Source organism: Myxocyprinus asiaticus, chromosome 7 (assembly GCF_019703515.2).
Source record: "Myxocyprinus asiaticus isolate MX2 ecotype Aquarium Trade chromosome 7, UBuf_Myxa_2, whole genome shotgun sequence".
In the NCBI taxonomy this organism is placed as follows: Eukaryota; Metazoa; Chordata; class Actinopteri; order Cypriniformes; family Catostomidae; genus Myxocyprinus; species Myxocyprinus asiaticus.
Window position 1 is genome coordinate 33,668,055 of NC_059350.1, and position 27,847 is coordinate 33,695,901.

The window sequence follows — 27,847 nt, forward strand, 5'->3', positions numbered from 1 at the left end:
TACACCTGCACTGTAGAGAGCATCCTGACTGGCTGCATCTCTGCCTGGTACGGCAATAGCACAGCCCACAACTGCAAAGCACTGCAAAGGGTGGTGCGAACTGCCAGACACATCATCGGAGGTGAGCTTCCCTCCCTCCAGGACATATATACCAGGCGGTGTGTGAAAGAAACTCGGAGGATCATCAGAGACTCCAGCCACCCGAGCCATGGGCTGTTCTCTCTGCTACCATCAGGCAGGCGGTATCGCAGCATCAGGACCCGCACCAGCCGACTCCATGATAGCTTCTTCCCCCAAGCAATCAGACTTTTGAACTCTTGATCTCCCACGATCAAAATACTGCGCTTGCACTGCACTTTATTACTCTTACTCTTACAGGTGCATCTCAATAAATTAGAATGTCATGGAAAAGTTCATTTATTTCAGTAATTCAACTCAAATTGTGAAACTCATGTATTAAATAAATTCAATGCACACAGACTGAAGTAGTTTAAGTCTTTGGTTCTTTTAATTGTGATGATTTTGGCTCACATTTAACAAAAACCCACCAATTCACTATCTCAACAAATTAGAATATGGTGACATGCCAATCAGCTAATCAACTCAAAACACCTGCAAAGGTTTCCTGAGCCTTCAAAATGGTCTCAGTTTGGTTCACTAGGCTACACAATCATGGGGAAGACTGCTGATCTGACAGTTGTCCAGAAGACAATCATTGACACCCTTCACAAGGAGGGTAAGCCACAAACATTCATTGCCAAAGAAGCTGGCTGGTCACAGAGTGCTGTATCCAAGCATCTTAACAAAGTTGAGTGGAAGGAAAAAGTGTGGAAGAAAAAGATGCACAACCAACCGAGAGAACTGCAGCCTTATGAGGATTGTCAAGCAAAATTGATTCAAGAATTTGGGTGAACTTCACAAGGAATGGACTGAGGCTGGGGTCAAGGCATCAAGAGCCACCACACACAGACGTGTCAAGGAATTTGGCTACAGTTGTCATATTCCTCTTGTTAAGCCACTCCTGAACCACAGACAACGTCAGAGGCGTCTTACCTGGGCTAAGGAGAAGAAGAACTGGACTGTTGCCCAGTGGTCCAAAGTCCTCTTTTCAGATGATAGCAAGTTTTGTATTTCATTTGGAAACCAAGGTCCTAGAGTCTGGAGGAAGGGTGGAGAAGCTCATAGCCCTAGTTGCTTGAAGTCCAGTGTTAAGTTTCCACAGTCTGTGATGATTTGGGGTGCAATGTCATCTGCTGGTGTTGGTCCATTGTGTTTTTTGAAAACCAAAGTCACTGCACCCGTTTACCAAGACCTTTTGGAGCACTTCATGCTTCCTTCTGCTGACCAGCTTTTTAAAGATGCTGATTTCATTTTCCAGCAGGATTTGGCACCTGCCCACACTGCCAAAAGCACCAAAAGTTGGTTAAATGACCATGGTGTTGGTGTGCTTGACTGGCCAGCAAACTCACCAGACCTGGTATTGTCAAGAGGAAAATGAGAAACAAGAGACCAAAAAATGCAGATGAGCTGAAGGCCACTGTCAAAGAAACCTGGGCTTCCATACCACCTCAGCAGTGCCACAAACTGATCACCTCCATGCCACGCCGAATTGAGTCAGTAATTAAAGCAAAAGGAGCTCCTACCAAGTATTGAGTACATATTCAGTAAATGAACATACTTTCCAGAAGGCCAACAATTCACTAAAAATGTTTTTTTTATTGGTCTTATGATGTATTCTAATTTGTTGAGATAGTGAATTGGTGGGTTTTTGTTAAATGTGAGCCAAAATCATCACAATTAAAAGAACCAAAGACTTGAACTACTTCAGTCTGTGTGCACTGAATTTATTTAATACACGAGTTCCAGAATTTGAGTTGAATTACTGAAATAAATGAACTTTTCCACGACATTCTAATTTATTGAGATGCACCTGTATATCTCACACCGGACTGTCATAAATTATATTATTATTATATTATATTCTCTCTTAACAACTTACTATCAACCGACAGCCTGAATGTCAATACAGTACAATACAACCTACTGTACATTCTATATATACTACTATATATATATATATATATATATATATATATATATATATTTTTTTTTTTTATTGAATAATGTGTTTCTATATTGTGTGTATTGTATAGTGTACAGTGTATGTTATTATTTGTATATTGTTGTGTGTAATTATGTGTATATTAGACTTTAAATTGTGCTGTGTTAATTTGATGTTATTGTAAATTGGTATATGTCTCATCACTGTCACGACTGCTATGTTGATCGGAACTGCACCCAAGAATTTCACACACCATTGCACTTGTGTATATGGCTGTGTGACAATAAAAGCGATTTGATTTGATTTGATTAAATTAATCGCAAAGAGTGGCCATTCATTTGTTCTGTGCACTTGTCGATGTTCATGATACGAGATATTTGTGTTGGCACTCCTGGAAGTGTCATGTTTGCAGCATTGGATCTATATGCCGTTAAGATCAATCCATAATCATGTACAATAAATTGACTTTCAAGGATGTATACCTTGTCATCATGATTAACAAAAGCTAACGATTGGGGCAAATTCTGTCATGTGACACTATATTTTTGCGTTAATGCCAATTTTCTCGACAAAATGTGTTTCCAAACCAGTTTTTCGTGACATCTGAAGTATCGACATAGAGTTTATGCGCTAGAGTAAACCGGAAAAATATTATGTCGACAATTTTAGTAATAATTTGCGTTTCCATCAGCTTTATTTTGATGCGCTAAAATTTTTTCGCAAAAAATCTTTTGGATGGAAACGTAGTTAGTGTTATTTTGTTCTGAAATTATTATTTTTTGTCATTTGTTGTACAAAATGGATGTTGGCAGGGTGATTTGCCATTAGTCTTCCCCTACATTTTGCACATTCATATTTTATTTTGTTTTCAGATCCCATGTTTTCAAGGCTGGTCAGAGTGTGGTTTCTTGTATTTTATTGTTTTTTATTATATGATGTATTTGGTTTTATTTCTGTTTCCTGTGTTTGTTTGTCAGGAGCTGAGGGTCCAGTGTAGGGGGCTAGTGTTGTCAGCTTGAGGTGGCGGCATCCCTGTCACAGAGTGCTGTGTATATACAACTGAGTGTACTAGTGTGTGTGTGTGTGTGTGTGCACACGTGACTACACTGGTGGGTGAAGTGTCTTTTATAAGGGGGAACCTTGCGCTTGCTAGGCTTCCTGCAAATGGTAAGCTCCAGCTTTCCGTGTGGTACCGAAACAGTACCTGTTTTGAGTGTGTGTGAGAGTCTTGTGTGAACCCCATTGTGAACCACAGTTAATATCTGGATTTCATTGTGACTTTTAATATTTTAGTAATGATGAAAAGAGTATTTAGTTGCCTATCCAAATGTTAAAAATAAAGAGTTTTTTTAAAAAAAAAATTTTTTTTATTTTTTATTCATGTCTCTTGCTCCCGTTTGTTCGGAACAGCGAACCTGTGTGCCCCTTCTTATTTAGGTTAGTAATTTTCCCCGTTTATAGAAACGGGGTGGTGTAGTCAGCATTTCTAGTAATTTATCTGTATCTTCTCACTAGTAATTTACCTGTCCCACTTCCATATTGACCCCCTCGCCACCCCTTTGCCACATTCAATTAAGATATATTTTGTAAATACAAGTCTAAATATCTTATGCAAAGTCAGTTTATCTTGCTTTAAGGACATTTGTATGTTTTAAGATTAAGAAAATTATTATTTGCAGACACTTTCCCACTATCCTCAGTTCTCTTTCTCTTTAAACTAACCTCTAAAATCTTTCTCTTCACCTTTTCACATTCTGTCCACTTAAATTTTAACCAGTGTCACAATCACAAAGCTCCCCTTGAACACTGAGTTATTCTGTTACAGGATTTGCATGAATTTCAATAAATCACCCCTCACACTATCACCATCAGGTTCAGACTCAGATTGCGGACATCATGCTCCACCCTGGAGCTTCACTGATGGTTGTTAGAGGTTTAAGGCCCCGATATACTTCTGGAGAAATTCTTCTTCATTCTTCGTTCAGGGGTAAAAAGAGGTTCTAAACAGCCGAGCAATGGTATACTGTTTGCCAACATTCAGACACTGGTCAGACCAGTCTGACATTAAAATGTGTTATCAATGACTTTATGCCTCATTCTATGAGTAGAATTTACATGAGGTCAGGAAAAGAAGTTGTTTTAACCACTCGATGATGATTTAAATGAATATATATGCTGTATAAAATGTTTAATTTGTCTTGTTTAGATTCTGAATTCATGACGATAACACGCTATACTATGCTTATAATATGCACCGATTACACTCTTTTTTTGTAATTTATGATGACACTGATTCAATGAACTACTGAAATGAACCAAAAACACCTTCGTTTTGCCCAGATTTAGTTCTAAATGACGTCATACCTGTTCATTCTTTGATTTTTTATGAAGTATATCTGGGCCTTTTGCACTGTATGCTAGCACTCAAATGAAGGTGAGGAAAACTTTAGTGTGTTCTTGTTTCAAAGACAAGCTGATGTGACAAAACAGTTCCAGTCTGTTTAAATATGTAATATTGCTCTGCCCTACATTGTGTTTCACAGCTGCTGTTTGTACAGCTTTGGACTTCACACCTCAGCAGTTTTATTTTGCTTTGTGTTAAATGTGTACCCACTTCTTATGATCTGTTTTATGTTGACTTTGTTTTGACGTATGGGAAGGAAATGTAATTAGTGGTCTTTTGTTTATGTTTCTCTCAAAAATGCTCATTATTCTTTTCATGTAAAGTTATTAATCACTGACAGCACATACATAGTAATAAGAGTGTGCCAGCCAGTGGGAGAAAGGGTTTAAATAAGTAATACAATTTAACGAACATGACTTAAAGGCTTTTATGTGTCCCATAGATCAGTGGTTCACAAATCGTGGGTCATGAACAAAGAAATGGGTTGCTGGTCTGTTCTTTAATTTAAATTAAATTAATTTTGGACTCTATGTAAATGTCAGCAAGTTAAGACTTACTAGAACTACATGAGAGCAGTAATGACTCAGGATAGACTGAACAATCTGGTACTTTTCTCATTTCAGAGATCTTATGGTGACTTATCCAACAAGAAAACTCATAAATGTAGACATGTATAATTAATTTTGTTAGTAGGCAGTATGTTTTTTATTTATTGCTTGATTCAAAGTATATTTGTATTTGAAAATAAAAAGATGTGAATTACTTATACATAATATAGCACTGTTATATTTCCAGCTAATATACACTCACCGAGCACTTTATTGGACAACTGCTCACCTGATTATTAATTCGATTATCTAATCAGGCAATCGTGTGTAACAGTGCAATGCATACAATCATACAGATACGGGTCAGTAGCTTCAGTTTATGTTCACATCAACCATCAGAATGGTAATAAAATTTGATCTCAGTGATTTAAACTGTGGCATGATTGTTGGTGCCAGATGGGCTGGTTTGAGTATTTCTGTAACTGCTGAACTCCTGGGATTTTCACACACAACAGTCCCTAGAGTATACTCAGAATGGTGCCAACACCCAAAAACATCCAGTCAGCGGCAGTTCTGAAGAAGGAAATGCATGTTAATATGAGAGGTCAACGGAGAATGGCCAGACTGGTTCGAAGTGACAGAAAGGCTAAAGTAACTCAGATAACCACTCTGTACAATTCTAGTGAGCAGAATAGCATCTCAGAATGCACAACATGTCGAACCTTGAGGCGGATGGGCTATAATAGCAGAAGACCATGTCAGGTTCCACTTCTGTCAGCCAAGAACAGAAAGCTGAGTCTGCACTGGGCACAGGCTCACCAAAACTGGACAGCTGAAGACTGTAAAACGTAGCCAGGTCTGATGAATCTTAATTTCTGCTGAGGCACACAGATGGTATGGTCAGAATTTGGCACCAACAGCATGAATCCATAGACCCAACCTGCCTTGTGTCAACAGTCCAGGCTGGTGGCGGTGGTGGTGTAATGGTGTGGGAAATGTTTTCTTGGACCTGTTTATACCAATCAATCATCGCTTGAATGCCACAGCCTATTTGAGTATTGTTGCTGATCATGTGCAAACCTTCATGCCACAATTTACCTAGCTTCAACTTACAGCATTATAATGCAGAATGTCACAAAGCAAATGTCTTCTGAAACTGGTTTTATGAACAGGACAATGAGTTCACTGTTCTTTAGTGGCCTTCCCAGTCACCGGATCTGAATCCAATAGAACACCTTTGGGATGTGGTAGAACGAGAGATTCGCAGCAGGAATGTGCAGCAGACAAATATGCAGAAATTGCGTGATGCAATCAAGTCAACATGGACCATGAGGCCCTACCCAGCAATGGTATAGTGTTTGTAATAAAGTGCTCAATAAGTGTATGTATATATACAGTATATATATATATGTGTGTGTGTGTATATATATATATATATATATATATATATATATATATATATATATATATATATATTTAGCCCAACCTGCAGCCAGACATATGTCTTCTAGTGACACGCCCTTTGCCCATGCCCAGGAGGAGGCCATACTCCTTGTGGAATGAGCTTTAACGACCATGTTTGAAGAGTGTCTCAGCTGTCTCACAACAGCAAAAATATGCTGACCAAAGGGTGTTTGCCTACAGACAAGCCCTCAAGAATGTCATGAGAAGACGCTACGCAAGCCATGTATACTTTGTGCATGGCTGGAGTGAGTCCTGCATCCAAACGCTCTTGTATAAAGGAGAGAATACGTCTTCACAGGGCAATCAGCAAAGAGTCTCCAGTTTAAAGCATGCAGCAGCCTCATTGAGGGGGCCCTGGCCTGTCGTATGGTGCCTAGCACCATTTGTGACAACCCTATTGCAGTCTCCAAAGCTCTGGTTGAGGATGCCAGATCGTGCCTCGAGCTTGCATGAGCAGAACCATCCTCAAAGGAATTTCCCAGGGGGAGTATCCAACAGCTCAATCACCACCAGGAAGCAGTGGCTGCTGTGCCATTTCGGCACAACTAGCAACACTATCTCCTTGTCTTCCCATATCTTGCACAATAGTTGACCTTGCCCGGGCAGGATGTGTTTATAAGTCAGCGATTGCTTTTTTACCTGATTGAAACCTCTCAGTGGATGCATCAGCCTCTGCTAACACCGGGTCTCATAACAGAACAGCTTTTTCCTGTTGCTTAAATCTGACAAATTAAGCCAGATGTGGCTCTCAGCGGACACCAGGGAACCCCCTAGATCTGCCGATGGCCTGGGCAGTGATCTTGGTAGCCCAGAGCGCCAAATCTGTGGTTGAGGTGCACAAGGCTTGTGCCCATCAGACATGTATCCCCATCGGACATGTAATACTCACAAGATGGACAACATCTGCGAAACATTTCCGTCTTTAAAAAGACATGTTTCAGGAAATTACTCTTTTAGGTTTTTTTTTTTCCAATTTACTCTTTAAGGAGTGCAATGTAAACATTGCAAGTGCAGAAATGTTTTGAAGATATGCTTCTTTGCTGGAGCACACAGGGAGAAGAATAGAATTTGTTCTCGCTGACCGGGTGCAGATTAAACAGTGAAGCATTGGTTATAGGGTTCCAGAAAGAGAGTTGTATACGGTACCCTAAAAGAGGAAAATTCTGATGGTGTGGCGCTGGGTTCTGGCTCACATGCCCATGATGACGTAAGCATATGGCGGAGTGCTAAGTGTCACCAGCCAGTTAAATTAGCTGGATGGTATAGTGTTTCAAGGTCACCGCCACTGCGTCGAAGTTACAGACTTGAAAAGAAACTACTGTTTTCTATTAATGTTCGCGCAGCCGCCGCCATTAGGCATCCAATGGCTTCGGGGCGCCACTGAGCATCACTCACATAGTTTTCCATTTAATTACATTAAAGCTGAAGTATGTAACTTTTTCTGTGTTTTCCTATTCCAGCTTAATATGCAGAGACAACTATTAGTAAGCCATTAATGGTTACATTTTCTCGAAATCTGTAAACACTGTGTTTCTGTTGCGCTATAAAAATTGCTCAGTTTGTTTTGAGCAACCCTCTTTGACCCGCAACAACATTACTCTGTACTGCCACCTCTATAACTCTTTTTGCAATATCTGTACTTTGTCCTACATGTAATGTGACGCAGTGCAGGGCTTCTCGTCCGGTGTGCGATCCTCTTCAATATGTCTCTGTCATTAGATTTTCGACCTCACCTCCATACCTGAGCTATGTATTTGGATCACAACCAACAGAAACTGCTTTAGATGGGAAAACACTTATTCCATTACACATCAATGGCATCCTGTATAAAGCTCCATTTTAGAGGAATCACAAGAAATCTGTCTCTTGTTAATGTGGTAGTTGTTTGCTGGTTACCAATGGCCTATGTAAGAGGACAAAAGAGAAATTAATGTGTTGCTTTTAATAGAATCTGTCATCTCTCAGTAGGGATCTCATTAAGAGTGTCAGTCCTGCTCATCATGGGCTGTAATAGTGATAAAAAGAAAAAACTTTTTCTGTGTTACTATGAAGAGATTAATCTTCTAGAAAACTGTAAACACTGTTTCTTTTGCGCTATGAAAATTGCTCTGTTTGTTTTGAGCTACCCACTTAAACCTAGGGTGACCATACGTCCTTTTTTTCCCAGACATGTCCTCTTTTTCGGACCTTAAAAAAGCGCCCGGCCGGGATTTTTAAATTTGCGAAAATGTCCGGGATTCAGCTTTAGTTGCATTATGATGTGCATCTGGTCTTATACTTCATTGTGTGTGCGCGCATATTTGCATTGCTTTAACCCCTCTTTGTAAGTCCTGCATTCTTGCACATCAATTGGTCGATTATAAGACACTTGCAGCAACTACTGGCCAAATTCCTGCCTGTCAATCTCTTCACGAACGCGTGAAGTGCTGTTGTGTTCGGCATCAAACAATTGCTTGACAGTAGCAGCAAATGACAGCTGAGTGGAAACAATGCCCAAACGAAAGTGCAAATTTACAGAAGATTTGCACAAAAAAATTCCCATGCTTTCATCCAGGTCGAGTTCCGTGGGAAGCAGAATGTATGACATGTAAAGCTGGCACTTATGTGTCAGTTGCTAATAAAGGTGCAAGTGATTTAGAAGCACACATTAGCTTTGCGAAGCATAAAGGGTCAGCAAAAGGTGAAAGTTCATCAGGTAAATTAAGGGACTACTTTTTGGGACCAGGTAAAATTGTTATCACATTGCTTCATTTTCCATGGCCATTCAAAATAATAGTAATAATAAATGAAGGTACACTCATGGCATAAAATATTTTATTTTAGTACATGGACATTCAAAATAATGTTGGAAATTGTTATTTATTTATATATATTTATGTTATGCTAATAGTATCTTTTCACTGTATTAAAGTTTGCATTCATAGTAACACTGTTTTGAACCCTATTATTCCACCCCACCCCAATCACCCCCCCCCCCCATTTCTATTTTTTTATTTCTTTTTTTTCAACGGCAGACAGGGGACCTATTCAGAAAGTTTATTTTTGCAATTCCGTTTGGTGGCACAGAAATTACGTACTTCAGCTTTAAATCATCTGTTGCTTCCTCCATTGTCAGCGCTCAATGCTGTGTTTGGTGTATGTGTGTCTGTGACACTATTACCGAACCAATCATTTCCAAATTGTAATTAAAAAGCAATTTAAAGACTTTTATTTTGTTCTGTGATTTATTGCAATTACTTTGTCTTTCAAAACTATTTGCAGGAGACCGTTTTTATTTTATTTTATTAGCACCCCAGTCTAGATTTAGGCTGTTAAATGTGCTACGTTTAGGAGCGGGTTTGGTTATTAGCAATAATTAATAATTATCAAAGACAATTATTAATTATTAACATCGATGAAACATTAAAATTAACACTAGCTTATTGATCCTTCAAATTCAACAATCATCAAAGATAATTATCAATTTTCAAAAATCAATAGAATATTAATAAGGATTAATATTGATGGGGCACCACCCTGGAATCAGGGACTAATAACCAGATAGTATAACAGTCTCAATATTAGATTGTTTTCTTAGGAAAATTGACATCCGAAGAATATCGTTTTTCGGAAAAAAAACAATGAATGAAGGCTTGAATCCGAGCACTGACATCCCGTCAGCATGTGACACAGATGTATACAAAACAAACCAAAACACTTCTCTTTGAAATATAACAAAGTTTATTTATGCAGTAATATCAATTAATAATCAATACAATGCAGTCAATAAACTTCCAACTACAAACTAAACAGTGATATGATTAGATATGGAAACCAAAGTAATCCTATAACACATGAGGGTGTGTGTGTGTGTGAGAGAGAGAGAGTGTGTGTGTGTGTGTGTGTGTGTGTGTGTGTGTGTGTGTTTGTGTGTAAGGAGGGACGCGCACAAAATGGCGGACGTGGCTCTCATGGAGAGTATGTCACGTGAGACTTCCGGCCAGAGAATATGGCCGCGAATGTGGGCGGAGAGAAACCAGTCAATGGCGTCTACCAGTTACTGCGTGTATCTGCTTGTACGATAGCTTAGGGACAAAGCTGAGCTTAATCACGAAGCTATCTACTAGCCAAAAATGTGTGCGAGAATGTTTGTGAGGGGTCGTGTGTGTGTGTGTGTGGTTAGTACGAGAGAGAGAGAGAATAAATTGACGGCCCCAAAGCCGGTTTCGCGATCGTGGGAGAGAAAGCAGCTGTTAGTTTATCACTCAGAGACGCGATGGACGGCTCGTAAACCGTCCCGCAGTCTTTGATTCTTTAATGGATAAACTCCATTAAACTGGGTGTGCCAGTCTCACCCGCGATGGTGGAAATGCACAACAGTCCAATGTGGTTGGACTACAAAAAAAAAAGATCTTGTTCGTGATAATTAATACCTTGAGTATTAGCCGCAATGAGCGGACTCGGTGGTCCATAAACTGTAAAAGCAATAACCTTGATACACAAGAATAACACACTATAATATTCTATCTCTGCCCGGACATAAACCTCTTACTTGAATCGTATGAGGACGTAGAAAGTGTGTTCATCCGTCCTTTAACTCCGACTCAGTTCCTCGAGGCTCGGGTGATGACGGGAGGCTGTTTCCTTGCTCTGTCGGCGGGCGGTACGGCTGCTGATTCTCGGCGGGCTGGCGGAGAAATCAGCGATGTCGACTTGATTGAAGATGGAAGAGAAATTTTTAATCTCTTCACTTCTGCAGGCAAACGGATGAAGATGCGGATTGCTCGGCAGCCTCCTTCAGATCCGTTAGAGTGTTCGGTGGAACACAGAGTAATCTCAACTCGTCCAGTGAGATGGAGATTGTATGGCCACAGTTTCAAGTCGTACATTACTTCCTTGTGCCACGAGGCTACACCTGAGAGCAGCGATGAGCTGCGTCTACACACGGCAAGCAAAGTTGCTGGAAACAAATCCAGGAAGCATTTCAGAGGTATTTCTACTCCTGATGATGTGATGGTTGAGGTGCGTTCTGCATCCAATAGGAGTTGAGAGTTCGATCCTTTAGTGAGCAAGGCTTCATGGGATTTGTAGTCTGTTTTGGACTCCCTTTGTTTGATTTTGGCGCGATTTTTATCAGTAAGATTTATGACTTGGTATGTGGGCCTGAGTTAGATTTTACGACTGTGTTAGGCCTGCCTTTGTCTTCTATCTGAATACATGAGGCCCAACATACAAATTGAAATTAGCATATTTTTTTCTTCTGGAACTGAAGTTAATTAAGACAATGAATACCAACACCTATTTTTAACACCAGTGAAGTTATATAGAAGTCACAATAAAAAGCCACAGCATGCTTTTTGGGTAGTATTTCTGACACTTTTGAGAAGCACATCTTGCATCAGAATGTAGAGAGTTGTGTATTCATTCAAAACAGTGATTCATATTGAAAAGATTTGCTGTGAGCTGCTTGTGGAAGTGTTTTCCGATAAGGCATGAGGTAGCAGGGGAGTGCTTAATTAAGATATCACACATACAACACATTTGCAGTAAACATACCATCACACACATGCACACACGAACAAACTCACAAAATAAATCTCTCTCACTGTTACATACCAGTGGTGTAGCCAGAAACAAGGTTCTTGGTGTGCCATGGGAAATCAGGGCGTGCAAGAAACTTAAGCACAATAAAGTGACTGTTAACAAGCATTCATTAGTGTCTTTTTAGCTCAAAATTATTTTTCAGCCCATGTTACATTATAATTTTTTTTTAATGTCAATGGAGTAGGCAGGCCTGTTAATGTATCCAAATATTACACTTATATTTAATATATTTAGTAATGAAAACTGAAATCTATCACAAATCTATTAGATTATTTTGGAACAATTCATAATTATTTTCTGAAATATGCTGAAGACACAAACTGCAGATGGAGTGACAATTTCCACTGTATGGGAATATTGAATAAAAATACACAAAAGAAAAAAGAAAAAAGAAAAAACAACACTCTTTTAATTTGGGTGTGCAAGCTGATGTTTTGGGTGGCATTTACACACCCTGGCACAATTGTGGCTACACCACTGTTACATACGCAACCTGGTATAAGAGAATCATGTTTCTATAACTACATTTTTGCACAATGACTTTTATGTGGCTCATTCTACGTATTGTGGCAGTTTTCTGATTAAATAAACACTACAGGCACTAAAACAACAGTGACTTTTATTCCCTTTCACAAAAATCACAAGTAAAATGGCAGATTACCTGTTCATAAACACAACTTTTCGCTCTGTTCCTCACACAATGCTATCTATGACATTGACACACTTTTACTACAGTACAGGTATTGAGACATGTTAAAAAGTTCAGATTTACAAACATTCTAAATCATAAACATCTCAAAGACATCTGCTGAATGTTTTATTGACATCCGAGACATACTTATTGACATACATCTTAGATGTTTTGCAGATGAGCAAATAATGTTAAAAATATGTCCTCCAGATGTAAACACATACATCAAATAGACATCTGGGTGATGTACATGTGCTATCATTGTACTTGCAACACGGAGGACCTGGTTAGGAGTCCAGCAGAGCACACAAGTCGACATACCTCTATGAGCCTAAAGTGTAATAGAAGCAACACATTATGATGTGGGTGCTTCAGCAATTGTGTTTTTTCACCTCACATTTGCTTTTATAACCCAATCTATTAGGTTTAGGTGTTTATGGTAAGGACTTGGGTTTTTCCTTATTTAAAACTCGATAGTGCATTAACCTTAAAAATATATCTATTTTTCATCACACATTTGGTTTTTAAGACACTATTGGTTAGGTTTAGGTTTAAGGTTTAGTTTAGGGATGTAGGTTTTGTTGATTTAAACGAGACAGAGCATTAACATTAAAAACCTCATCTGTTCACCCAGTTTCTCGTCACAGACACACAACCTCACTCACAGATACACGGAATAAATGCTCTTTTTATCATGATAATTTCCTCATATGCAGAGTCAGGAGAGTGTGAATGATGCCTCTCGCTTGGTAATGTAGACATCATCATAGATGTTCCAAGAAAATTGTATTATCCACACTGAATCATCCTGGACTACCTATATTATGTCATCCATTAATTTGAACACATTTTCTATTTCATCTCTCTATTGCATAATTTTCTTAAATTTGAGTAAATCCCATTTGTACACATCAGGGGACTCAAGTCCATTTTGGCAGGAGGGAGTCAGTTATTAATATTTTAATGGTTGGTACCCTGTAGATTTACATTAATATTCCCTTTTTCTTCCAGACTGTCCCTTCTGTGTGTTTTTATCTAAAGGACAGCAACAATGTCCCTCAAGGAATTATTCTCACTTACTGAGCCTGAGGCAATCAAATCTGTGAAATGATTAATAAATAATTTAACCCCAAACCATCTGCCTCTCGTGCATTGGGTGTTAACATTCTTTCCTTTCTTTTCTTTCTTTCTCTCTCTCTCTTCTCTCTCTCTCTCTCTCTCTCTCTCTCTCTCGCTCTGTAGACTCGTCACAGGGGGAATATCAGCGGAAGTTGTATAAGGAGTTGATGGAGAACTATAACAGACTGGAAAGGCCTGTGCTCAATGATTCTGCACCCATAGTGGTGGATTTGGGACTCACACTGCTTCAAATCATAGATGTGGTAATTATCTGTGTCTGCTTCTCTTTTATGTGATTATGTGACGTCCTTTCATGATTCTGGTTTGCATCACACCATGTGTCTGCCACTTGCAAATTTGTTCATTGTAGATTTGCAGTTGGATCCATCCAGTGCTACCACATCCACTCACTTATTTCAGTTTGATTGACATATTTCCATTTATTCATTTATTTAATAGTTTTTATGACTTTGCTATTATCTTTAAATATGAAAATCTTGCTCTCTGTGTTCTAGAATCTTACTCTCATGGACTGATCTACTACATATCTTTGTGAGGTCTAATATGAATATTGTTTAAGCCATTCTCAAACTCAGCATTATAAATAGGGGCTCACCGAATGTGCAGAATGAGACACAAGAAGACCAGGAAAAGAGCCAAGTGAAAAGAGATAACATGAAGCTGATCTTGTCTAGAAAGTGTTGTGAAAGACACTGCAGCACATTTTTTCCTTTTCATTTTTCTCTCTCCCTTTTTTATATGCCAGATGAATACATATGTTGATGGTTCATTACAGCAGGGGGCCCTGAGCATGAAAAGATCCAGATGAAACATTAATAAGACAGTTTGACTCAGTAGCAGTTATCCTTGACAATGCATGCATATCAGTCACATAAATATGTACGCAATGAATAAGGTGGAAAAAATTAATGGAAACGTGTAAAGTGTAATGAAAACAATATCACACAATCAGTGTTTGGGAGTAACGGAATACATGTAATGGGAATACGTATTTAAAATACAAAATATAAGTAATTGTATTCCACTACAGTTACAGTTTAAATAATTGGTAATTAGAATACAGTTACATTCAAAAATTATTTTGATTACTGAAGAGATTACTTTGCATTTTATTGTCATTTGTTTCATTTAATATTTAGTCCTTTCAGATGGAAAACATCTATACATATAAATTATGTGATCCAAAGTGCATTTGAACAGCGGTGAAACACTTTCTTATGATGTGTTACATTCATACGAGCAGACAGAGAAGTAAGTTTGAAGTAAGTTTGGAGCAGAAGAAATTGAAATAAACCTTGTGTAAATTGTCAGCTTTACGCTAAGCTAAAATGCTATTTCTAGCCATTTTACATGCACGTTACCAGGCAAGATCATATTTTTTTTTTTATCAAGAAAATTCACGTTGGATCATAATTTCTTTTTTTCTAAGACCTTTGATATTAGGGCAAAAATTGTATTCTTGATAATAATTTTTGTATTGGTTTCCTGTAAAAATATCTAAAAATCCTTAAAACAAGATCAATTTGATTATCTGCATAAGATATTTAGATTTTTCAGAGAATGTATTTTTAACATGTGTATTTTGTCTTACTGTACTGGCTGAGTTTTTATAGTCAAAACAAGTGAAAAAATCTACCAGTGCTGAAGAAGTAATCCAAAGTATTTAGAATACGTTACTGACCTTGAGTAATCTAATGAAATAAGTTACAAATGACATTTTACAGCATGTATTCTGTAATCTATAGTGGAATATATTTCAAAAGTAACCCTTCCAACCCTGCACACAATATGTGTATATTAAAAAACAAACTGAGGTTGATCTCATTAGTGTTCGTATATATTTGTACATAACATTTGCACATCATTTAAAAAAAAGGTTTTAATAGACACTGAAATGTACAATATGAACATATTCACAGCATCTAAAATGTAAGCACTTTATGTAATTATAACATTAGAGATGTACAGATATTCATGAATCCTTTGACATCTGCTCAGAACAAAAATTCCCAGAACCTACTGGAACGAGAATACAGTCGCTGATGAACGAGTTCAATACTCCGACATAATGCCATAGTGGGTATTTCTTTATCAGTAAATAACATTGAAACTTTGTCTGAGAAAAATGTTTAAATATTTAGGTATAAATCACATTCAGATGATTATTTCCATTTTTTGTATTATCAACAAATATAAAATATATGTGAAACTATATATATATATATATATATATATATATATATATATATATATATATAAGTATAAAAAAGTAAAACGTTTAAAATATTTGTGAAGTTTCACATATATTTGATACTTTTTTATACTTTTTCCTTTTTTATACCTTTATACTTCACATTTTCACATATATTTTATACTTTACATTTTATAATTCAAAGAATCAGAAGTTTCAGGACAATTGTGACAACCCACACACGCATCAGCAAATGAGTGAAACACAGATTAATAATTAATGTGTGCTTCACTCATTTCCTGACTCCAAAGGATTTCTAAATTCTCTAAAGTTGTTCAAATGTAAAAAGGGTCTTTCAATTTGCCAAAATTTTATGTTTCTGTGTCTTTGCAAACATACACAAATGAATGATTGATAGAACCACACTTTACACAAGAATATCTACAAATACTATGGCTTATTATGGAGGCATCCTTTTGCCTTCAGAACAATTTCATATCTTTTTGGAGTGTTGCCATCTAACAGACCTAGGATCTAACCTGTGTGCAGCTAGATATTAACTACATGCATGAAAATGCACATTCTGCTCTTTAGATTTTCCCATAAAGAATGAATGATGTTTAGATCTATAGATTTGTGAGGCCATGGAAGGCATTTAACACCATCTTTGTGTAAACAAGACCACTCTTGAATTGATCATGTAGTTTAGTATGTAGTTTAGTCTCATCATCCTGGACTAGGGGTACATCATGACAGAAGAGTGTTTGCAACATAGATAATCCTGTGAAATGGCCTCAGGTTTACTGTTAAATTAACATGCAGCTTAATCTTCATATCAGGGCAAATCAGACTACAGATATTGTGGTGGATTATACAAGAGTTTTCTCAATTATTTCCAGTTCTTTATGTAGAGTTTTTGTTGAGTCACTGTCTCAAGACAGTTGTGACAGTTACCAATTATATTGTGTCTGTCTACTCTCTCAGTGAACTTTTGAATATGATTATTTTGGTGTTTGGGGCATCTAATTGCATATGGATAGTTGCCTCACTTTTTTTTAATTGTGCTAATATATTGGTAATTGGAAAATTATCAAATGTGACAGGTTTTCTAACTTTAATTTAGTCGCTTTCAAGATTTTCTTGTAGTAGTTTATTTTGCTTACCCTCCATATGCAGATAGCATTACTTAAAAATAAATAAATACATTTAAATGAAATAAAATACAATTTTGCATGCATGACTGTCCCATTCCTGCTGTCCCATGAGCTCTGTCACCATGCTGAAATCTATCTCCAGTCACCCATCTCACTGTGTGAATTGTGAAATATCTGTTTACCATGTGTGTTAAATCATGGCTGCCATGATGTTGCTTTTGCACAGCCCCAGATGGCAAGAGGCCCATAAGCCATGACTGGGGTGCTGTGAAACTGTGAACGCATGAGTTGTTCAAGATCAGCTAGAGGGGGTTGGGGGTGGCAGCTGCCACACCACTCTACATCACCACAATGCCGGGAGGGATTTGAGTGCAGGGATAGGTGGACTGTGAGAAACAAAGAGCTGAAAAATATTTGGCATGGCAAAGTCTTCATTTTGATTTGTACTGCTGATGTTCATTACATTAAAGCATGGTATTTAGTTTTATAATTATGAGGAAAAAAAATTCTGATGTGTATCAGAATTGATGCTTGATGGAAAAATTTTCTCTGGGCTGGCATGCGGGCTCCGATGGTACAGGAGCCGGGGCCGGCACCGCAGGGGAATGGCTCTGGTAAGAAGCAGATGGGGTGCGGGACCTCGGTGGCCTGAAGGCAGCCAGGTCGCGCCATGGCAGGATGTGTTTAATTGCCTCTGTCTGCTTCCTCACCGTCAAGAACTGATGGGCGAAATCCTCAATGGTGTCGCCAAAAAGCCCCCCTTGGGAGATGGACGCATCAAGAAAGCGGACTTTCTCGGCGTCACGCAGCTCTGCAAGGTTGAGCCACAGGTGCCACTCTTGGACCACAAGAGTGGACATCATCCGGCCCAGGGAGCGCGCCGTGACCTTCGTCGCACGGAAGGCGAGGTCGGTCACATTGCGCAGTTCCTGCATCAGTCCTGGGTCGGTCCTACCCTCATGCAGATCTTTTAGCGCCTTGGCCTGGTGAACCTGCAGGATGGCCATGACATGCAGGGTGGAAGCGGCCTGACCCACAGCCTTGTAAGCCTTCATCATTAAAGAGGAAGAGAACTTACAGGCCTTGGAAGGAAGCCTTGGTCGGTTGCGCCAGGTGGCTGCACCCTGCAGGCATAAATGCACCGTTACGGCGCGCTCTACCTGGGGGAGATCGACATATCCCTTAGCCGCTCCGCCGTCGAGGGTAGTCAGAGTGGACAAGCCCACAAAACGTGTACGGGCAGTAAAAGTTGCCTTCCACGAATTCGTTAGCTCCTCGTGCACTTCCGGGAAGAAAGGCACCGGGGCAGGGCATGGCCGTAAGTTGCGCTCCAAGCCCAGAAACCAATCATCCAGCCGCGAACACTCAGGGCAGAGTGGAAGGTTCCACTTCAGCCCGATGTTCGCAGCCGCCCGGGCAAGCACGGCTGCCATCTCAGCGTCCACCTCATCTTGTGATGCTGCGACCGAAAACTCATCCTTGTCGCGAGCTGCGATCTGAGGCAGACCACCTGCACCTGTCCGGACAGAACGAGCGTGCTGGGGGATGGGAGGTCCGTGGGGGCTGAGCCGGCGGGAATGCTCCCATGTCCACATCCAGATCGCCCGCGGTGCTTGCCAACCCGGCCGGCTGAGTGACAGCCCAGGTTGGGGAGCAGCCACGGTGGCTCCTTGCTTGACGAAGAAGGAAGTGAGCCACAACCTCAACGTTCTCATGGGCATGTTCTCGCTCACCACCATAAATCTTGGCATTTACAGTTTACATGACACATTCATGAGAAAAGCTTGATTACACTTCATAGTGCTTGACTAGTTACATTTTGGAGCTTGAATGTTTTGTACCCCATTGACTTGCATTGTATGGATATAAGCATCATATATTCTTGAAAATATCTCTGTTTGTTTTACTCAAAAGTAAGAAAGTCACAAGTTTGAGAAGTATAAGGATGAGTAAATGATGAGAAAATTATTTTTGGGTAAACTTTTCCTTTTATTAAGATTTGAATTATTATTATGGAAGTCACCATCTTTTACATTTATTTTTGTCACTGCAACTATGATAACAAGTGTTATTCGTGGATACTGTGAGACAAATTCTCCTCCAGGGCCTTGACTCCGGTTATTTATTCATACAGAAAATTTTCTAGCTGCTCCTGTAAGCTTTTGTATGAAGAAGACAATTTGAGAATCACACCTGTTAGTAAATACACTTGTCTATCCCAAACATTTCCTGTATGAACTTGGTCATAGAAGAAAAGAGAGAGCGAGAGAAAGAAGGGGTGGGGGGTGTATAGATATGGCCATGATTAGCAGCTATGATTCGCCATAGTTCCACTCCAATTGTTCACTTCCTACTCATATTGAGTGCATATTGCTAGAGTCACATCCTCTTTTTATCAAATCAAATCAAATCATATTCACTATATGAAATTATATTCTCCATTTGAAGAGCCCTCCATAGTTATGGATAATCTCCTGTCATCTGCAGCTCGGGTTCATTCCATGGCTTTTTCATATGAAAGATTAAATTTAAAGTAAAAACACTTATGTGCCCCCTTATCTGAAAATGATCACAATACTCAGTCACTGCTCATTACCAGAGTACACATGTCTATTTTTTTCTACAAGTACTGAAGAAGTGTTTATTCATTGAGTCCTATTGGACAGTCTTGCACTGTCCAAAAACAGATGCAACTCTCTTTGACTGACCTGACAAGGTAAACTCACAGGGATGGATTCACTATATAGTTGCGTCTCTTCTGCACACATTTGAGTGCAAAAACCTGTTTTATTCACTAACTACCCTCAGTTCAACCAGGAGCTAAAGTCTCTGAAGTAGTGCTGCACCTTAAGTGTTCAAGTCATTTTAGTGCAAACATGGCTCACATGTATTGACATTTCAATAGCTACTTTCAAACATAAAACCTAGTAAATTGCAGTAAAATTGTTGGATTGCTTTTACTGGTAAATGTGCCACATCTGCAACCGAAAGCCGAAAATGATTATTTACATTTAGATTTTGTTTGGAATAATTGAACAAATTCTAAATGTTATTATTAGGAGTACACTGAAACCACCTTTTCTATAACTACACATTTCAGTGAACATGAAGCCAGTTCTATTGGCACATTTTTCCCCCACACTGTATGTGGACCTAGAATCTAGAATAAATTTTTTAGTGGATTTCTTTTGTGTTCATTTTAGTTGTGATAGAATATCACATTACTCAGTCAATTTAAATATTATTGTAATTTAATAATAATAAAAATTATAAAGTTTTATTATACAATAATAAAATTTCAGTCGTCATTTCTCAACTTTAAACTTTTATTTTGGCAGAACATTCCAGGAAGAACTTTGAGCTGTGCTAAAAACATTAGCTTCACGAGCCGTGCGTGCTATGAGTGTGTGCCAACAACAGAGCTGCACTCATTCACTGAAGCAAGCTTTGCATGCAGATGATATATCTACTTATTAAACGCATCCTTTGCTATTCACAAAACTATTGTATGGCTTCAAGAGACTTTGAATATAATGCGTGAGTCAAAATGACTACTTTAATAGTGCCTTTATGCTTCTTTAATGTAAATTGGAGCTTGACGGTAACGGCTATGACACCGAATAAGACATTATCGGAGCACTGGTAAACGTCTCGGTTACGTGAAGCATAACGTCCTGGTTACTTGTGTAACTTACGTTCCCTGATGGAGGGAACGAGACGTTGTGTCGATGTAGTGACACTAGGGGTCACTCTTGGGAGCCCGAAACACCTCTGGTCTTTAATAAAAGGCCAAAGAAAATTGGCGAGTGGTATTTGCATACCGCTCCCCCGGACATACGGGTATAAAAGGAGCTGGTATGCAACCACTCATTCAGATTTTGTGCTGAGGAGCCGAGACAAGGTCCCGGCCATTTCAGCTGGTAGTTCAGCGTTGTGGCAGGAGGGACACAACGTCTCGTTCCCTCCATCAGGGAATGGAGGTTACGCAAGTAACCAGGACGTTCCCTATCTGTCACTCACTCGACGTTGCGTCAATGTAGTGACACTAGGGGTCCCTATATGAAACGCCACAACTGGCTGAACTGTGTTACATGAACTGGTGGTGTGTGACGGGCAGACCACTGTGTGCCTCGTAGCCAGCGCACCAAGCGACACGTAACTTCCCCCAACGCTGTTATGAGTGTCGAACGGCCCTTTGGGGACAAGTCGACTGCCCAAAAGATAGAGACAGGCTAGCCCAGTCGTGGCCTCTTATCCTCTTTTTTTTCCTCTCCCCCACAAAAAAAAAGAATTAACCGACTGGGGCCACCAGGTCTACGTCAGGGGGGTCTCCCTCCCAAGGGGAAGACACCGCAGAGACCACACCCTGCCCAGAGATGAGGGGGGGGGGTATTTTGAGTGGAAATATGTCACATGGTCTTGCCGAGCTTTGTCGGAAGTATGTCATGTGGAGAAGTCCCATGGTAGGTCCTACACTACGGGGGAGAAGTTTCTACAAACATGGTGACAAGGAAGATGCAGTTTACCAACAGGGAAACAAATTAGCGGAAGATATACATTGCATGGGGTTACCTATGGGGAACCAGCACATGCGGAGCACCTACCCCAGTACAGGGCTTAGTTAGCACATGTACTGAGCCAGCAGCGAGTTTCTCCGCAAACTCGTCTGCCACAGTGCTCAGAGGAAATCATCCAGGGAACACAGTTTGTGAACACTACTGGGAGTCAACAGAGCATGTCTTCAGCTCAGGGGAGGTGAAAGGTGCTATGCGCAAGCGATACACCCAGCCAGCTGTCCCAGACTTATCTGCTTGTGTCTGCCACTACACGGGACGAAACCGGTTCCACCCGGAGATTGTAGAACCTTGCAAATGTGTTGGGTGCTGCCCAGCCCTCTGCTCTGCAAATGTCTGTTAGAGAGGCGCCACTGGTCAAGGCCCAGGAAGCAGCTACACCCCTGGTAGAATGGGCTCGTAGCCCTGCCGGGGGCAGCACATCCTGGGCGTGATATGCCATTGTTATGGCATCAATGAGCCAGTGGGCGATTCTCTGCTTGGAGACAGCGCTTCCTTTCCGCTGTCCACCAAAGCAGACAAAGAGCTGCTCAGAGACTCTAAAGCTCTGCGTGTGATCCAAATAGATGCGTAAAGCATGCATCGGACACAGCAACATCAGGGCTGGGTCTGCCTCCTCCTGGGTCAGCGCTTGCAGGTTCACCACCTGGTCCCTAAAAGGGGTCGTGGGAACCTTGGGCACATAGCCCGGTCAGGGTCTCAGGATCACGTGAGAGTAGCCCGGACCAAACTCCAGGCACGTTTTTCTGACAGAGAACGTTTGCAGATCTCCTACCCTCTTGATGGAAGTGAGCGCAGTCAGGAGGGCAGTCTTCAAAGAGAGTGCCTTAAGCTCAGCTGACTGCAAGGGCTCAAAGGGGGCTCTCCGTAGACCCTGAAGAACTACAGAGAGGTCCCATGAGGGAACGAGGCATGGTCTGAAGGGATTCAACCTCCTGGCACCTCTCAGGAACCTGATGATCAGGTCGTGCGTCCCTAAGGACTTACTGTCTACTATGTCGTGGTGTGCCGCTATAGCGGCTACATACACCTTCAAGGTGGAGGGGGACAGCCGCCCTTCCAACCTCTCCTGCAGAAAGGATAGCACCGATCCGACTGCGCATCTCTGAGGGTCTTCACGTCGGGAAGAACACCACTTAGCGAACAGACGCCACTTCAAGGCATACAGGCACCTCATAGAGGGGGCCCTAGCCTGAGTGATCGTGTCTACCACCACGGGTGGTAGGCCGCTTAAGTCTTCCGTGTCCCGTCCAGGGGCCAGACATGGAGATTCCAGAGGTCTGGTCGTGGGTGCCAGATGGTGCCAAGTCCCTGAGAAAGAAGGTCCTTCCTCAGGGGAATTCGCCGTGGGGGGGGGCTGTCACGAGGAGCATGAGGTCCGAGAACCATGTCTGGGTGGGCCAGTAGGGTGCTACCAGGACGACCTGCTCCTCGTCCTCCCTGACCTTGCACAGGGTCTGTGCAAGTAGGCTCACTGGGGGAAAGGCATATTCGCAAAGTCCAGGGGGCCAGCTGTGTGCCAGCGTGTCTATACCGAGAAGTGCCTCGGTCAGGGCATACCAGAGCGGGCAGTGGGAGGATTCTCGGGAAGCGAACAGGTCTACCTGTGCCTGCCCGAATCGACTCCAAATCAGCTGGACCACCTGAGGGTGGAGTCTCCACTCTCCCCTGAGGGTAACCTGCTGTGACAGCGTATCTGCTGCAGTGTTGAGGTCGCCCGGGATGTGAGTGGCTCGCAGCGACTTGAGGTGCTGCTGACTCCAGAGGAGGAGACGGCGAGAAAAGAGATGCTCTGAACCGGGAGGAGCTTGCTCTTTTCCCAGTTGACCCAAAGCCCTAGTCGGCTGAGGTGCGAGAGCACCAGGTCCCTGTGTGCACACAACACATCCTGAGAGTGAGCTAGGATTAGCCAATCATCGAGATAGTTGAGGATGCGAATGCCCACTTCCCTTAGTGGGGCAAGGGCTGCCTCTGCGACCTTCATGAAGACACGAGGGGACAAGGACAGGCCAAAAGGGAGGACCTTGTACTGATACGCCTGACCCTCGGATGCAAACCGCAGGAAGGGTCTATGTCGAGGTAGAATCGAGACGTGGAAGTATGCGTCCTTGAGGTCTACCACCGCGAACCAATCTTGATGCCGAATGCTCGCTAGAATGTGTTTTTGCGTCAGCATCTTGAACGGGAGTCTGTGTAAAGCCCGGTTCAGTACTCGCAGGTCCAAGATTGGCCGCAACCCACCGCCTTTTTTCAGTACAATGAAGTAAGGGCTGTAAAACCCCTTCTTCATTTTGGCTGGAGGGACAGGCTCCATCGCATCCTTCCGTAGGAGGGTAGCGATCTCCGTGCGCAAGGTAGCGGCGTTCTCGCCCTTCACCGAGGTGAAGTGGACGGCACTGAACCTGGGCGGATGCTTGGCGAACTGAATTGCGTAGCCGAGTCGGACGGTCCAGACCAGCCATCGTGCAAGTTGGCCAAGCTCCAGGCGAGAGGGACCAAGGGGACAATCTCATCGGACGTACCGGCGGGTGGGGCCTCGCAGCGGGGCAGAGCCTGAGGTGCCACACCGTGTCGTGGCCGTGCTGAGTTCAGGGACATCGAAGCACTTACCTGGCTCCTTGTGACCACCCCCGGAACAGCCTGGGATGGGGAGGAAGAGGCCTGTCCTCGTGACCCATGGAGACTGTCACATTGGGGGTGGATTTGTGCCACAGCTGGGCATGCAGGGGCGGGGAGACCACCGCTGGAGCGCCAAACCTGCCAAAATGGAATAGTGGACAGTGGTCGTGATGACGGCCGTGCACACTGGGTATGTGACCCAGGGATCAAGAAAATCGCTCTTTTGCTGAACTCTTGGGTACCGCAGCCACTTGGGCATGCGGCGAAATTAAATGAAAAGGCAACAAAAGATTCTCCTCCCAGCCCTCCACCGGGGGATGGAGTGGTCTGCTTACCAGCTCCAAAGCAGTGGGTATCATCATCCCTTGGTCGCCCGTCTCAGGGGTGCTTCGAAGCCTTTCGCGGGTTCTTGGCGGCCGGCTGTGAGACGGGTGGCGTCTGCTTCCTGCGGTGGGCTCCACATTGGGCCGGGTGGTGGAGCCGGTGCAGTCAATGCAGGGGGATGCCTTTGGCGATGAGCAGGCAGGTGCGGGATCTTGAGGCGCGCTGGGGAAGGATGTGCTAGATAGCCTCCGTCTGCTGCTTCACTGCTGAGAACTGCTGGGCAAAGTCCTCGATGGTGTTGCCGAACAGGCCAACCTGGAAAATGAGGGCAGCAAGGAACCGTGCCTTGTTGGCCTCTCCCATCTTGACAAGGTTGAGCCAAAGGTGGCGCTCCTGGACCACCAAGGTGGACATCGCCAGCCTGAGAGACCGCGCAGTGACCTTCGTCGCCTGGAGAGCGAGGTCGGTCGCCGAGCGCAGCTCCTGCATCAATCCCGGGGCGGAACTACCCTTGTGCAGTTCCTTTAGTGCCTTGGCTTGGTGGACTTGCAGGAGAGCCATGTCGTGCAGGGTGGAGGCAGCTTGTCCAGTGGCACTGTAGGCTTTGGCCATCATGGATGATGTAAACCTACAGGCCTGGGACGAGAGCTTTGGGTGCCCATGCCAGGTGTCAGCACATTATGCGGGCATAGGTGCACCACGAGCGCCTTATCTACCGGGGGAATCGATGAATAGCCCCTGGCCACCCCACCATCGAGGGTAGTGTGGGCGGGGGAGCTGAAAGATCGGGACCAGGCAGTAAAAGGTGCCTCCCATGACCTTGTCAGCTCCTCGTGCACTTCCTGGAAGAAAGGAACTGGGGCGGGGCGTGGTTGTGAGCGGCGCCGCGAGCCCAGGAACCAATCATCGAGCCGCGAGGGTTCAGGGGAGAGCGGAGGGTTCCACTCTAGCCTGACGCTCGCGGCTGCCCGGGAAAGCATGTCCATCATTTTCACGTCAGCCTGTGACTGGGCGACCATACCCGAGGGGGGGAGCCCAGCTGAGGCTTCCACGTCCAACTGGATGAGCCCGCTCTCCGATGCTGCGCTCGAGAGCTCATCACCTTCATGGGCTCCGAACAAGAGGTCGAACCCGCTGTGAGACGAGCTGGCGGACTCATCCGGAAGCCCGATCGGGGCAGACGAGCATGCTGAGTTTGAGGTCCGTGGGGGGATACCCGGCGGAGGTGGTCCCATTGGGGTACCCAAATCGCCCCCAGTGCTAGCCGTGCTGGCCTCATACCCGTAGGTAAAAGGACTGAGGCGGGGAGCCGCTGGGGTGGCTTGCTTTCTTACGAAGGCATGCCGCGACCGCATCATTTCCATGGTCATGTTTTCGCAATGAGTACATGATCCATCCACGAACGCTGTCTCCGCATGGGTCGCGCTCAGACACGAAAGACAGCAATCGTGACCATCAGAAGGCGAGAGATAACGACCGCAACCAGGAATAACACACAAATGGAAAGGCATCTTTAAAAAGACGTGTCTTTAAAAAGACGTTCCGTGTGTGCCGCTCTTTTAGAGAAATATACTCTTTTATTTCTGCCGAAGCACCCAGGGGCGTTCTCTGCAGTGCACCAGTGCAGAGGAGGGAGAAGCCACTGAAATGCGCCGTCAGATCCAGCAGAGATGAATGAACAGTCGTGGAATTCAGCTCAGTGAACATCGACTGTTCGGCTCCGAAGAGAAAATCTGAATGAGTGGTTGCATACCAGCTCCTTTTATACCCGTATGTCTGGGGGAGTGGTATGCAAATACCACTCGTCAATTTTTAGAGAACCCTAGTTCCCTGAGAGGGAACACGATGCTGCATTATCGCATTGGGGACATGTCCCATGTCACGTGACCCTTATACAATCACGCCAATTTATTGGCTATGGCGCTTGAGGGATGCCCCCAGGGAGCTACGTCACAAGTTCCATAAAGGCGCTCGCATTGTGCCATAGCGTCAGAAATTCTGCAGGAAGGCATGAGCCTACACAGCTACTTGAGAACATGGCAAGCTTACGCAGCATCTCGTTCCCACTCAGGGAACCAGGGTTACGCTTCATGTAACTGAGACGTTCCTTATCGAGATCACTCGAGCTGCATAATCACGTTGGGGAGCGATGTACATTCACGCCATGCGAACAGAAGCTATCAACTGTCTATGCCTGTGTGGCAAGCATATAGCAGCGCACAAGCGAGCTAAAGTGTCTGAATAAACAGGAAATTATGAGCTTACTCCTGTTCCAACAGAGAGAAAGTGGGAAGCTGGAGTCAAACCCTCATCCAGATTATAAAATCTCACAAATATATGCGGAGAGGACCACCCGCTGCCATACAAATGTCTTCCAATGACGCACCTCTAGCCAAAGCCCATGAGGATGCAACGCTCCTCATAGAATGGGCTTGAATACCCGAAGGCGAAGGCAAACTGCACATTTCATAAGCACTCAAAATTGCATCGACAAGCCAATGAGACAGTCTCTGCTTGGACACCAAAACACCCTTGTTGCAACCACCAAAGCACACAAACAGCTGCTCCGACTCACGCCACTAGCTAGTGCGGTCAACATAAATTCGCAGTGCCCTAACTGGGCAAAGCATATGTAATCTTTCATGCTCCTCCGACTCAAATGGGGGAGGATAGAAAGACTGAAAATTTATAGTCTGTGAGCGAAAGGATGTAGAAACGACCTTGGGCAGATAGCCCAAGCAAGGTCTTAACACCACCCTTGAATATCCTAGTGCAAAAACCATACATGAGGGATTGATCGACAGGGCATGCAAATCACCAACCCTTTTAAACGATGCCAATGCCACCAGCAGGGCCATTTTAAGAGTCAAACATTTATCAGTAACTGTTTCCAAGGGTTTAAACGGAGCTCCCGAGAGCACTTGTAAAACAACAAATGGAGTGGTGGTGGCATAGTGGACTAAAGCACTGAACTGGTAAGCAGAAGGTTGTTGGTTCAATCCCCATAGCCACCACCATTGTGCCCTTGAGCAAGGCACTTAACTCCAGGTTGCTCCAGGGGGATTGTCCCTATAATAAGGGCACTGTAAATCG

At 42.8% G+C, this 27,847-nt stretch overlaps 1 protein-coding gene across 1 annotated transcript in view; it reads left to right on the forward strand.

The window, feature by feature from the left end:
• Window positions 1-27,847, forward strand: part of chrna8 (cholinergic receptor, nicotinic, alpha 8) — a 202,823-nt gene that overhangs the window by 30,423 nt on the left and 144,553 nt on the right. The window contains exon 2 of the mRNA XM_051702363.1: window positions 13,995-14,134. Coding sequence (XP_051558323.1) covers window positions 13,995-14,134 — 140 coding nt within the window. The remainder of the gene's footprint in view (window positions 1-13,994; window positions 14,135-27,847) is intronic.